Genomic DNA, 15,372 nt, shown 5'->3' with positions numbered 1-15,372 from the left:
TCAAGTCTGGTTTCGCAAGAGAGCTCAGTCGAAACATTTGAAAGTTGAATCCATTTGAAAATTATATATCTATTCAAAACTTAGTGCCTAGAAACAGCAATATAGCGCTACACTATCTGGTTGAATAAAGAATATTCTTCTTTACAGACTTAAATATCTCAACTTGCCAACCTTTGTGTAGGGAGATAAACACTATCGTATGTGTCAAAACCAACAGTGTGTGTGTGAGATGAAGACCTCTCTTCATTTGGTGAGGCAAAGTATAATTCCTCACAGAAATTCTGACTTAATAGGATGACAAAACAATAAGGAGCAACCTTTTGGCAGACATGGATTTAACTTTCTAACCTTTTCCCTTCTTTATACCCCTGTTCCACATCGTGCATTCACGTGTCAACTATTCCCACAATTTGGCTCTAAAATGTCATGTATTGCCTCATACATGAGATTACCCCACATGTTCCTAACAGAGCACTTCACTCTCAGACTGTCGGTCTACTGGTGGTTCCTAGAGTCTCTAAAAGTAGAATGAGAGGCAGTTGATCTCCTGTCTACTTTTAAGACTAGGTTTAAAACTTTCCTTTTTGACAAAGCTACTAGTTAGAATGGCTTAGTTTACCCTGAGCTATCTCTGTAGGTATGCTGGTATAGACTTAGGCTGTTGGAGGACATCAAGATCTATTTCTCTCAATTGACTTGCTGCAGTCTGCTAGGTTTCCTTAAATAATTAACTTTTTTGACCAGTCTGTCTGTATGATTTGATTGAATTTGACTTTGTAAAGTGCCTTGAGACCACCTGTTTTTGAATTGGCATTATATAAATAAAATTCAACTGAATTGAATTGAATGTAGAAATAGTTAACACCAAAATTATCATGTCTCTGCGCCTGCAGTGTGTTATAAAAGTATTCATGGTAAATACATTAATCTCATTACAATAAATTTAATTTCAACCACACAGTTAAAATTAAAATCTGAAAGCTTTTATGTTATTATGCTATTATGAAGGCCAAGGACAACAGCAGACAGGTCAATGAACAAGTTGTGGCTAAACAGGGTTATATTATGAAATAACATTCCAATTTCTGAGCCAGTCACAATCCTATTCAATTCATCACCAGATGATTGAAAATTCATTGCGCAACAGGAAATTAGTAAGGAACACATCGATAAAAAAAGGCCAATGGTAACTCTGAGGGAGCTGCAGAGATCCACAGTTCAGGTGACTGGACAATTTGTGCTTCCCACAAATCTGGCCTTAATGGGAGAAGAAAGCTGTTTTCCGAAGCAATAAGTCCAATTTAAAACCATAAAGGGGACATAATAATTATGTGGAAAATGAATATGTTCATATAAAATCGAAATAGAACTTTTTGGGCTACATGCAAAAAAACATGTGTGAAGGAAAACTAACACTGCACATGACCTTGATTATATCATCCCTGCGTTTGACACATGGTATTGGCATCATACTTTGGAGGTGGTTTTCTTCACCAGGGACAAGAAAGTCAGTTCAAGTTGATGAAAAGATGGGTGGAGCTAATTACGGCACAATTTCTGAAGAAGACTAGTTTTAGGATGCTGGACGACTTCCAGCAAAGCAAGGCAAGGCAAGGGAAATTTATTTGTATAGCACATTTCAGTACATAGACAATGCAAAGTGCTTTACATGATTAAAATACAGGGGGGAAAAAAGGAAAACAGAATAAAAGCAAGTAGGAATAAACGACCCGAAACATACAGCCAGAACTGCGGCGGATTTGTTTTAGATCAAAGCATATTCATGTTTTAGAATGAGAATGGCCCAGTCAAAGTTCAAAGAATTTACCATCCAACTCAGACTCTTTGGCAAGACAATCACATGCCACTCACATCTATTTTCAAAACAAACTGTTTGGGTCTAAGTATACAAAATAATAACACACAGGGACATATGCATATGTTATAAGTGTATTTCTAAATATCATGTAGTATTTTCTATCAACTTAAGAAGAATACAAGAATATGTGCACATAAAATACTCTAAAAAGATTTTGGTTGTATTGTAACAAAGTATGAAAAGGTTCAAGGGGTATTATTACTTTTGCAATGGAATGTATGAATACCAGTGGACTGAGATTTCAAAACACTGATCTACCATCGTGTTAGGTGAGATATTCAGTAGTTTGAGGATCCTGTAGTAGAATTAAACTGTGGAGTTTGCTTTCTACAATGTGCTTTCACCCTTAATAAGAAAAATCCATTTGTATTTTAGATTGTGTCTGAGTGTTGAACTTATCACCTTATCAGCCTTAATCACCACAAACCTGAGCAAAAGAATATGCTTTCATTTATCACTGCAACTATAGTATTCAAGTTGTGACCACATACACAGTTTTAAATGTAACTTTGGGTTTCATTTAGAGTCAACCTCTAAGAAGAAGATAATTGATAATGTTTTAAGTTCCACGAGAAATAATAAAAAAAATAGCTGCTACTAAATTCATTTAAAAAAGGCATCTTTTCCTTACAAAACCTGACGGAGGAGAATCTCTGTAGCCCCTGATACAGCAATGCTAGATACAGTCTTCAAAGATAAGATTAGCATTAATTTTACACATTTTCCTTTTAACGGGGGAATTGTTTGTATTTTGTAGGAACCTGCTTTCTCATGAAAGCTGAAGCCTGGGGGAGGCTGTTACCAACAACCACTATGATCAGCATGTGACTCGAAACAAAGAAATGCAATTGTGTTCAAAGGGTTCTAAGAAATGGAGTCTGAATTATCATGAGTATACACATGGATTCAGACTGTACAGCATCTCCACTTGTTTGGAGCTCAGCAGAGCTCTCCCAAATGCAAAAAGGAAGGATCTGAATTTCCGAGCGAACACTGTGGTGGATTTCTGGATGTTTACAGTCGTACTTCAGCTTCTGTTAGGTTTCACTTGAGATTCAGAACACTTTGCGGTGGGTACTTTGGGGTCAGCTCAGGAAAGTTTCTTATTAAAATGTCAAGAGCAATCACAATATAAGTGGCTGGACTCATGGCTGAGGGGAAACAGCCTGTGCAAATCAAAAATTAAGTAATAGCTCTCATATATGATATTTATCAAAGAGCGTAGGACAATGTGTGAAAGGCAAAGGGAGAAGCGGAAAGAGGGACTGACTGACCATGAACGGGAAAAAAAAATGTCTTGTAAAACTCATCTTTGCACATTCATTTTAAGGGAGCTTGCAAGTAAAGCACTCTTGCACGGTTTGATTACTCTGAAAAATATTTTTGTTTTAGAGGAATATGGTGGGCTGCACAGTAGCGCAGTGGGTAGCTCTGTTGCCTTGCAGCAAGGTGGTCCTGGGTTTGAGTCTGACCCTGGGTCTTTCTGCATGGAGTTTGTATGTGTGGGTTCTCTCTAGATACTCTGGCTTCCACCCACAGTAAATTTCCTCAGTATTAAATTATCCAAACACAAATAACATGACTGTTAGGTTAATTGGTGTCTCTAAATTCTACTTAGGTGTGTGTGAATGGTAGTTTGTCTCTGTGTTGCCCTGTGACAGACTGGTGACCTGTCCAGGGTGTACCCTGCCTCTTGCCCATTGAGTGCTGGAAATAGGCACCAGCACCCCTCACTATTCTACAGGGTATCTACGGGTTGTTAAATTTAAATAATATAAGACCTTAAAAAGTCTTTAAAAGTCTTGGAGAGCAAGTAGTTTTGGCAATACAGTGTACTTATAATGCTGTTGTATGTTTTTTTTTTAGTTAATACAGTAACAAATAAAGATCACTGGATTATACTATGTCAGAAAAGAAAAAAGAACAGCCTCCACAAAATATTAATTGCATTTTCTAAATTAGCTGAATGTCTGCATCAAACCATATATTTTTTTATCTGTGACTTTGTTTACTTAGCACAAAAAAAACATATAGCGAAAAAAGCAAAGTTGGCCTTGAGCAAAGCTTTGCTGCAGTAAGTAGGAAGAATTATTTTTACCACAACGAGACCTCTGACAGAATTGGGCTCTGAGAATGAATCTATCAGTGTGGAATCATTTGAATAAGAGCAAATAAATTATTTATGTGCTTGCAAAAATAATTTTGCACAAAAAAGTAGAGTATAAGTAAACATCATGTGCATTAAGGTATGCTTTAGTAAATAGCTAAGTCATGTAACTATGTCTTTGCAGCAAGTAATCAACATTAGATTGGTTCATTAAAGGTTTGGTTGTTGTAGGGTTTTTATTTTTATTTTGTAAAAATAAGCACTACATTTTTATTAGCTGCAAAACACTTGCTAAAAGTGGCCAAGAGAAAATAGGAAAGTGGATAGATATAATCTGCACGAAACAGTTCCAGCTCAGAAGATTTGGGACAGCTGTTTCTCCTTAACAGAAAACCCTCAACAATTAAAAAACAGCTGCACTAATCAACAAACTAATAGCAGAAACTGAAATGATTCCAGGATCTTTAAGCAGAAAGAGAGGGGGTGACAGAGAGACAAAAGTAACATATGGGCCAGAATTTGTGAGGCAGTTATGCCATAGGGAATCTAGGAAACAGCAATCAGTCAGAACATGGCCCAAAGAGATCACTTGACAGACAGATTCATTACAGACAAGATGACAGGGAGTACAACACATGGCTCATTTCAGAGAGCTTTGCTGGGCTGGAGTTATGGTGAATACTAATTAAAGGGAGAACAATATTTAAATATTGACACTAATGCTGTAGAACAGGGTTATTCTATATATGTCCTTTCTGCTCTGTTTGAATCTTCACACTCTACTGTCAAATTTATAGTTAAGCCTCTTTTTACTTATAGAAAATATGGCAGCATCTTTCTGATACCTGCATTGTTGCTTAAAGGCATACTAAAATCCATAAATTTTTCAATGCATGCTTTATTTTTGTTATAGGGTTGCAGGGTGCCGTCACTGAGTTAGAGAATGGTAACATCATATAGTCCATTACTGAGCTTTCACGAATAAACACAATGATATGAATTCACAGTCGCACGTCAATGTAAAATGACCAATTAAACTGACATGCATATTCTGGACTGTGATATGAACCTAAAGCACCTGGGGGAATCCAATGCATTCAAATAAGGGAAGCTTGGTGATGAGACCTGACAAGTCTAATAACAACTATGCTTCTCCTTTGCTAAGACTTTTGAACATATGCAGCAGTTAAATGTAGCATGCTGGTTAATCAAATGGATTTTGCATGGACAAATAATGCATTATCTTAAGAAATGCCTTTTGAAGTCAACATTGACAACACATTTTACTTATTACTTCACCTGGGCAGTTTTTCCATTTCTTTGGTTGATAGAGACATATTGCTTTCGGAGAAAGAATTGAGAAAGCATTTCAACCACAGAATTACTTTGTATTTCTACAACAGATTTTGCAGCACTCAAGTTGGCAGCATTTTATGTTTGTTCCAATATGTTCGTTTTAAACCTTTAATTTTTTGCTGTGCGGCTGGAAGGATTTTTGCTAAAACCTTTTTTAACTTTTGGACATTTGTTATGATGCAAAAGCAGCTGATTAAAAACCCAAAAGATCAAATAGTAGTGCAACTAAATCATCATATCCCACAACTTAAAAAGGAGGCGTTGTGGATACAAAAATTAGAGAAATAAGAAGGACGTTCAAACCATGTCTTCTACAGATTATGATACGTAATGTGAGATTGTTGGCAAACAAGTTGGATGAACCCCACGCCTGGACAAGGACCTAGCCAGAGTATTTGGAATGCAACATTATGTGTTTTAATCAGACATTACAGCAAGATCATATCCCCATTTCCAGTATCTCTCTGCCAGGCTTTCTGACCATACAAGCTGACATAGGTTTAAAGAAGGTCAGTAAAAACAAAATTGCCTTCAGGGATGCAGACAGGGATTTATTAAGAAGTACAAAGACGCAAGTCAAGATAAGAGACATCAAAGAAGTGTAGAAGAAGAAGCTGGAGAGCAGTTTAATATATTTTGACTTTGTAAAGTGTCTTGGGATGACATGTGTTGTGAAGTGGCGTCATATAAATAAAATTTTAGTTAATTTCCATAATGGTTAAATGACTGGAGGTGGTGGAGGTACAGAAATACCTTGATGTTTCCTTGGCCAATAGACTGGACTAGAGATGCAACTGTAAAGCCACATACAAGAAGGTACGAAGCAGACTGTGCTTCTTGTGGAAACTTCAGTGTTTGCAGCAAGATGCTGCATAACCTCTAGGAGTGTGCCACCATCTGTTGGGGTAGTAGCATCAGAGCCACTGACTCAAAGAAGCTCAGCAAGCTAATAAAGAATAGTGTGTCTGTTGTGGGGACAACTCTAGAATTTCTGGATATGATTGTGCTAAGAAGGATTCTTCAGATCCATTAGACATAAGACAGACCGCTGCAGAAGATCCTCCTTCCCTAATGCTATTAGCATCTGCAACTCTTTGAAGAAACATGCATACTATGAATTACAGCCATTTTTACATTCAGGTTAAACACTGATGCAAGCTGAGTGAGTGGAATTTAATTTTGTGGGTGGCGGGGGGGGGGGGGGGGGGGTAATATATTCATATTATTTAACAAAATATTTTTCATAAACAACATACAGTTACATATTTTGAAACCTTATTGCAAATTAAAATTTATGTGGGATCATTCTTAAGCCATTAATAATATAGATACATTTAGACAGTTCTTCTAATGTAAAGCCATTTGGGCTTGTTATGTTCATAAATCAGCTGAGCTGTTAAAATGTCTGGAACAACTGCCAGTTTGAATTGATAATTTTCAAGCTTCAGTTGATGGGCTAATTAATGTGTTAAAGAATGCTAGGTTTACCCATTAGCTGATGTTGACATTTAACATCTGTAATTTGTTACGACAGCTCAAAGTCAATGCACAGTTGATGTTTAGTTAAATTCTGAATGTAATTAAATGTGCTAATGGGTGGATGCTTTCTCTCAGGAGGGATGACTCTTTTCTAAACAACTAAAACCTTTACCGTAAATTATTAGCCCAGTCCTATTGAAGTCATGATGTTGCTGTGACATTGTTGCATTGTGCTGAGAAAGGATTATCACTGTTACTTCTGTGTCAGTAAATTCAACAAATCTGAACAATAAAAGGTTCAAACTTTCAAACTCTATCATCTAGAGGTATCACATTTCCCCCAAAAGTAAATTAGTGTGGGTCCTTCAGTGTTTGCAGCAAGACACGGCATATCTTCTATAAGTCTGCTGTGGAGAGTGTGCCCTCTTCTGCTATCATCTCTTGTAGCATCAGAGTCAGTGACTCTACAAGCTAATAAAGAAGGCTGACTCTATTCTGAGGACTTCTCTAGACCTTCTGTAGATGATTTTGCAAAGAAGGATTTTTCATAAAAAAAATCATCCTCTTTATCTGACTTTCCTACAACAAGAGTGTCTTCAGTCAGAGCCTTCTTCGGATCCACTGTAAGACAGACGGCTACAGAAGATCCTTCCTGCTCACTGCCGTCAACATTTACAACAGCTCCAGAGAAACCTGCATAACACGACTTACAACAATATTTAATTTCACTCCGGGATTAATTAAAATTGCTTTGAATTTAATTGAATTAAAAAGGGCAACAATGGTTGTAAATTCTGCTTTGTAAGGATCATATAGCGCAAGTCTGTTGCCACTGCTAATATAACATGTAGAATACCAAGATTTTTTTGTTTTGTTTGAATGTTAATTTTACAATACTGATATTTAAAGGAGCAATAAGCAAAATGCCATTATTTTAGATAGAAAGACCTCAAAATGTTTTGGTGAAGAATTAAAGGTATCTTTTTAGATGAACTATGGTATGACGTCACACACCGTCTCTCTGTATTGTTCTGTAGTCTCTTCTTTACATAGCCTGGCCGGCCACGCACCTGCATGTTATACACGTGAATAGTTGCTACTCAGGGCTTAGCCCCTCACTCCCCTTCAAATACAACCACAGTTACTCGTTCACCCGCAGACAAACAGGATCCATTTTACCACTAAAAACAATGGTCTTTAACAAAGAAGTTGTCAGAGAGAGACAAATTGAAGATTAACATTGGTCTCGTGATTCCAAGGTGGAGAGCATTTGGAGAGCAGAAGCAGCTCCAGTTTGACTCGGAGCTGGCTGTTCTCCTGTGGACTAGTGAGTAACAGCATTAGGTCAAATGCTGGTTTTAATTTGTGTTACAGTCTTGTTAGACTTGTGTTGCTATTTTGATTAGATTCAGTGAATGCTACAATTGTGGCATGAGGGTTAATTGTTGGAGTTTAATAGGCAGTCGGTAGGGTGTTACTGTTGTGAGGAGAGTAGCCGTCGGTAGCCGAGCTAACATAGTTAGCCTTGCTGCCCACCATGATCCTCACGTGCATTCAGGGCAATTCTCTTTTTAACAAAAAATTTAAGATTGAAGCATATAACTGGTCTGGTGCTCAGATTGTGGAGGGAGAGAGAGTTGTGGCTTGCCACACACCTTGTTTTGGTCTACAGACAGTGTGTAATAGTGCACCTAAGGAGGACATTTAGCTTATTGCTCCTTTAAGGACAGTTAAGTCGATGCACATTGTGAAACGCAATGATGCATTTCCTTAAGAAGTATGCATCACTTAGATGTTCTTATTACACATATTTTAAGGATCTCCAGGCATTTGATTGCTTCTTATAGCCCCCTGGGGATCCTGCCAGGATCTTCGCAGGAAGGGTGCGAGGCCTTGTGCAAACTTGAAATGCTCTTTGCTATGGATGCATGATTGCTTGACATATTGCACATTACCTTAATCTATCTCTAGATAGATTAATGCATAGAACATGGATGGATGGATGGGATGATGATCTTCAAAATAATTTATGTTCTAAGTTTATCAGAAAAAGAATGTTTCTAGCTTTTAAACATGAACACTTTTTTTAAAGCTTATTAGGAACACGTTATTAAACTTTTGCTTAAAGTTAAATATTGTTTAAAGGCTTCTGAACGTTGTGTGTCTGGCAGGTATTTTTGCCTTTGAGTAAAAACGAGTCCATAGTTCGGCAGGAGTCTTTTTCAGCTGTGTTTTTCTTGTGAAACTCACTTCTACAGATTTGCTTTACTCTTCTCTGTGTGAAACTGAAAAATCACTTTGACAAACTTCACAAAAAGCTCTCAGACAATCACCTTTCTCTGGCCTCCCCCATTTCGAAACTGTTCCCCAAACTTTGTAGCAGCAGTTCCATTACTTTGACGTAGTTTCCTTAATATTGTGTATGCATCAACATCATCTTTCGTTTTATTTTAAGAGCGTCCTGGCTCGCAGCTGCTCTTTAGGGGAGACGCTGCTACATACTTTGATTGACAGCCAACGCAGCTCTCATTGTCGAGGACTGAACCACTGCGCTTTATTTAAGAAAAGCCCATGTTCAAGAAATTTTTTAGTTTTCCAAATCTAACCGGTCAAATGCAGGGCATTGTTTCAGTTTGTGGGACACCGGGACTAGAGCGAAAAATGCAGTGCAGTCCCACACAAATCGGGACATCTGGTCACTCTAGCCTCATCATAAAATATTTGTCAAGAACAGCTACTTATTTTTTCCTGACCTTGGAAGGTGAAGATAATTGGTTTCACCATATTAGCATTCAGACGTGCATCACCTCAGCTACCGCATCTCTAGAAGGGCTGATAAATCTATCCAGTGATCCCCCTTCTGACCTATTGAATTCTTAATTTTTCAGGACTAGATTCATATTTGCAAAATTAGTCAGGTTCTCTTGCAGCTGACATGTTGGCTTCCCCCTCTTCTTTCCTTGAAAGGGGGGGGGTGGGGTAGGTTGGTGGGGGTGCTTTGTAGATGTAACAAAATCAATCATGCAATTAGAATACTGTTTTGAGAAAAACTTTTTGTAGAGCACGACTGCCCTGGCACATGTAGGCAACCTGCTTCTCCATACGGTATGCCTGAATTGCTGCAACTGGAAAGGTGAATAAAAAAAAAAAAATGTGATGGTGGAGGATGTTTTAAGAGTTTGGGAATTTCCACTTTCCATTCTGTTTAAATGGTGGTGTCCATACAAATATATTGAGATTTGTGTATGTGTGTGGGTTAGAAGAGCATAAAAAACACAGAGTACTATTCTTGAGACTAGAAGTGACTGTGCTTTCAAACTTCAACTGTTACTTCCTTCATACATTTTTAAATGCCTTCCATTTCTTCATTTGCAATTGTCTTGTCAAAATCCCTTTTACAATTTCTTAAGCGAAAACATGCTTCTATTTTTGAACAATTTTCCTTAAACACTGACTTATTTATCACTCTTATTATCTTATTACTTTTAAATGTCCTTGTTAGTGATCATGGAAAAAATTAATATGCTGCCAATACCAGAGGTACAACTGGGAAGCAGAGGGTCACCTGCTGTTAAAAGACTGGTGAGGCATAAGAAGAGGGGACTTACGGTAATGAAGTCTTAGGAAGGCTTGTTGTTTAGATGTAATCTTGTGTGATCATTCAGTTACATAGATTGATATGGGTTTTCTTTCTTTTTTCCTGTCAGGCTGCACTGCATCTGTTGCATTTAGGAAACTGATGTGAGCAAAAGAAAATTTCAGTGTGCTGGCCGGCTGAGGGGCACAATCTGGCCGTCACCTGCTATCATGTAATTCCAAACAGGCGAGCAACACAATGCTTTCAGGGGCTTAAATTTTACTTTGTTCTTTTCACAAACAGCACCTTGCAAAAGTATTCATATCCCTTTAGGTTTTTTTAGATTCTGTCAGGTTACAAATACAAACTTGTATTTTTATTTGGATTACATGTGACACATTAATACAAAGAAGTGCAGTAGAATTGGGATGCGGAAGTAACATGATGGATGTTTTCCAAACTATTTAAAAAAAAATAAACCTATAAACTATGGCTTTCATTATCTATCCATCCTCTTTCATTGTAATATCCTTAAATAAAATGGAATGCAACCAAATGTCCTTAAGTTTGTCACCTTATTTGTACATGGCCATGTGTAAATTCATCTTCCTGTCTGATGAGACCAAAATCTGTTTGGTCTACAACCAAAACCCGATGTGTGGTAGGAAACTACCTCTGTACTATCACCATCCCCACAGTAAAACATGGTGGTGGCAAAATCATGTTCTGTGTATGCTCTTTTTAAGCAGGGACAAGACAAAGATACGGCTTGAGTGGGGATAAAAGTTTACCATTCAGCAGGATAATGACCCTAAACATGGAATGATTAAGATAAAAAAGACGTATTCATGTGTTGGAATGGTCAAGTCAATGTCCAGACCTACATACAATTGAAAATCTGTGGCAAGGCTGGGCAAATTTAAGTCCATTCAGCTGCTCCCTTATATAGTGGTTGCCACAGCAAGTCATTACAACTTGCACACATAATTTCTACACCGTATGCTTTTTGTGACGCAACCAGGATTCAAACCTGGGTCCCCTGCATCAAAGATGTGGACTTAGCCCACAATAACACAGGGGGACTGGAGAGACATGAAAAGTAATTTTCACATATGCTATCTAACAAATCTGACTGAACTTGAGCTAGTTTGCAAAAAACATTAGGCACAAATGTTGTTCTCTGGATTTGTAAAACTGGAAGAAACACACCCCAAAAACTCAGCTGTATTTTGATGGAAGGTGGTTTTACAAATTGCTGATACAGACACCACATTGTCACACAAAAGATTCAAAATAATGTGTCACTTTGCTTCTAGTTCTCAATTACATACAGTATGTACTACATTGATTATTGTGGTTGTGAGAAGACAGAGTACGAACATGTTCAAGGAATACAAATGTTTTTGCCTGGCACAGTAAATGTCCTCTAGCATGTTAAGAAAAACAGATTAATGTTTTCTATCATGGCTTGATAAAAGCTGTTTTTGTTTTTAATTAATGCAAGAATAACAGCGAGACAAGCTGGGAGTCAGAACTGTTTTGTTTCAACAAGTGAGCGGTTGTCTTTAGTTTGCTTAACACACAAGTGAAGTCATGTTGAAAATCAAAAATTCCCTCAGCATTTGAGAAATGTAAATACTGCCATGCATCACATTTCCCAGACATGATGGTGCTGCAACCTTTTCAACGAAAAACAGAATGTAGGCGTGCTCGAATAGTATACTTGACAGCTACTGGATTTGTCCTGGATAACAGACAGCTTAGAATTGTCTCGTGTGTACACAGCATGAAAGAGAACACAACACGACGCGTCTCCAACGGTGTTTTCTTACAAGCCTTGGTTGGTCTTACCTGCTCCCATTTCATAAATGTTGCCTGTCATTTGGGCTTGTTTGCAACGTGATTTATCCTCTTCGCTGAGGAGATCATGGGAACCGAAATTCTCATGAACAACTGTGCTCCTCCCAACAGGAAGAACTGGCGTCTGTGTACTGACTTGCTAAACTCAACACATGTCTTGTTGACATAATTACAGTATCACAGCTCAATGTAACGCCTGCACATGCATTGTGAGTTTGCCCTCCTATGTTAACTGAAAGCTTAAACACACCGCCCATTCTGTCAAACCAACCCTTGAGTCAGTAGAGCATCCTTTCAGAGTGAATACCACCTGCCAGCACATCAAAAACCAGCTTGCATCAAAAACCAGGTTACACCTGGTTTAAAACACACATCATTTCAAAAAAGGGAATTTAATCCTGACAGTCAAAACATGTTCCGTGGGCTGCTTCAGGACCTGGACAACTTGCTGTAATTGATGGGACCATGAGAGCTGATCTCTGCCAGAAAATGCTATTCAATGCAATTCCGTTTGTGACCTTAAACACAAGCAGACTCGTGTTATGCAGCTGGGAATTTGTGTGAACTACACCAGGAATTCCACCTCCGAATAGCTCAAAAAGCAAAATGTAGGTGTTAAAGTGATCTAGTCAAATTCAGGAGATAAATCTGCAGTAGCCTGACCTTGAACAGCTGTTCATGCTTGAAAACCCTCCCATGTAGCTAAATTAAAACAAGTCTGCATAGAAGAATGGGTCAAAATTCCTCCACAACTGTGTTAAGGACTCACTGACAGTTATCGTAAATGCTTGATGGCAGTTGTGGCAGCCAAGGGTGGCACAGAGAGTTATTAGGTTCAGGGGGGATTTTTTTTTTTTTTTTCAAATAGGAATAGTTTGGTGTGGTTCACTTCATTCCTTTAAGAAATAAAATCAGCTTTCAAAAATTGTGGTCTGTATTGATTCAAGTTATCTTTGTCTGATATAAAAATGTGTTGGATAAAAACATGTATGTGTGATGAAAAACCAAAAACAGAAGAAAGCTGTGAGGTGGCAAATACTCTTTTTACGGCATAACAGAAAGGGTCATTGTGGAGAAAAACCAAATCAAGCACCACACCTGGCCACTGAAATGCACTTTATTTCTAGCAATTATAACCAGAACTTAAATTGTATTGTGTCATTCTAAACATCGTATTTATTAAGGTACATGCTGCATATAATGCATAGGTTTTTGCCTGTCAATTTGCAGGAAAGACAAACATAGTAAACATTTTTGATTGCTACTTCTGATGCTGAGAGAAAGTGAAAATGGGGATGCTGTTTCAAGAAGCTATGAACTCACCTGTCGACGAAGGTCCCTCGTCTTTTTGGTCATTTTGTCGATGGCTGAGTTCAGCGGGTCACCTTTTTCTTTTCTACCAGTCTGTGAAAGAATACAAAGTACCATGTTAATCCACTGACAGTACGTTCAGTAAGTCATAGTCTTTTTTGCAGTGTATTCTGACCTTTTTGAAGCGGATATTGAACATTAAAAATACATTTTTCTAAAGGGACTGTGCTGACGATAAATGCGTTTTACAGACCAAGAAGTTCTGACTGAATGGTTACCAATGTTACCTAGCAACTAGGCAATCTGGCAAGTATCAATTTAGTTGTCTCCAATTCCCCTTTGTGTTGCACTTCCTGTCAATGCCAGCTCCCACTGATGGCTTTAGGATTGTGCAGACTACCACATGGTTCACCTGATACACACAGAGTTGCAAGCTGCTTCTTTTCACTTGACAGTAGGGAGTTTTACAGGGCAAGCAGCCCAGCTCTCACCATCCCTGGTTTCCCCTCCTCTGGAGTTAACAAGCACAGGAACCGAAACAGTGGGAGTCACTGTTGGTTACTGGTAGGAGCTACTATGACAGAATCCTTTTTCTGACTCACAAAAATGCTTCAAATCAGGTTCATTGCAAAGTCTAGCCAAAAAAGAGGCTTCACTTTCAGCTAATTTCAGCTACCCCACACAAGACTTACAGTTTCTGCTAAGAAACCACAAGGAATTAATTTCCACTTTTACTATCTAACCCGGGATGACAGCTTAGCCTGGAGGTTAAAAAGATGGTGTCAGTATCTCATTGGATACTACGCGTTGCTGATTCCAGATCTCTTGAATACAGAGGGAGAGAATATTCTAAGGCAATGCAAATTGATACAAATACCCACACAGTTCTGAATTTAGCATTTGCAATATTAGACGTTTAACCCGTCATCTCATACATAAGATGCATTTCTGTGATAGACCAACACAAAGCAGGACATAAGTGTGATGTTAAGGTCGATAAGGTCTATAGGGTGCTATGCCTTTTTAGTCAACCACTGCCCCTCAAGTAGAGAGTAGTTTCGCACTGCAAAACATCATGCAACACAGCTGTATGAATTACTGCTGGTAAATGTTGCAATGATGACATGATTTGCATTAAAATACACAATTAAATAAACTATGTTAATGACTTTCTGTTTTGGGTTCATTGCGAACACAGACTCCAGGAAGTCTATTCAGGTGCTGAAAATAAAATAGTTCCATTTCAATTTATTTATTGTTTTTGAGAAACTCCCGTCTGGCTACAAACAGCTTAGTTGTTTTTCTTTATACGTTCACCTGGACAACTTGATACACTCCTAAAACATTTTCTGTTGCTTTTACCATAAAGCTTTTCAACATGTATTGGTAAAGAAAAAAAGAGTTAAAAGAAAGTTTGAAAGCATGACCTGCCATTCACATCTTTTTTCTCTCCTTTACTCTCTTTACCAAATCTAATAAAGTTAATGATGAGTCCCCATTACACTGGTGCAAGTGTGAGATTGGGACAGTTACAGAAATTGCTCTTTAAAGGTGAAGAATGATCTTGGTTTACTGCTCCGTTGGATGACTCTCCCTCAGGTCCTCTCAATAAGCTGCTGTATCGACTCTCATGTCATCACATTTCAAACTGAAAGTCTATAAATAATCACTCATGTTAATGGCTTTGTACTCTTATTTTGACAACTGACAAATGGAAAACCACGGCTCATCTCTCTTGCGAAGGTTCAATTCCTGCACGGAGAAATATAAATAACAGAAAAAGGGTTGCAGCCAGATTCTTTG

The 15,372-nt window shown here is 38.1% G+C and overlaps 1 protein-coding gene across 3 annotated transcripts in view; it reads right to left on the bottom strand.

The window, feature by feature from the left end:
* Positions 1–15,372, bottom strand: part of ctnna2 (catenin (cadherin-associated protein), alpha 2) — a 378,523-nt gene that overhangs the window by 126,988 nt on the left and 236,163 nt on the right. For all 3 annotated transcript variants that reach the window (XM_036136991.1, XM_036136992.1, XM_036136993.1), the window contains one exon: positions 13,582–13,662. In XM_036136991.1, the coding sequence (XP_035992884.1) occupies positions 13,582–13,662 (81 nt within the window). The remainder of the gene's footprint in view (positions 1–13,581; positions 13,663–15,372) is intronic.

The sequence above is a fragment of the Fundulus heteroclitus genome, chromosome 5 (assembly GCF_011125445.2).
Source record: "Fundulus heteroclitus isolate FHET01 chromosome 5, MU-UCD_Fhet_4.1, whole genome shotgun sequence".
NCBI lineage: Eukaryota > Metazoa > Chordata > Actinopteri > Cyprinodontiformes > Fundulidae > Fundulus > Fundulus heteroclitus.
Note: the sequence above shows the minus strand (reverse complement) of the source record. Positions and strands in the feature narration are given on the sequence as shown.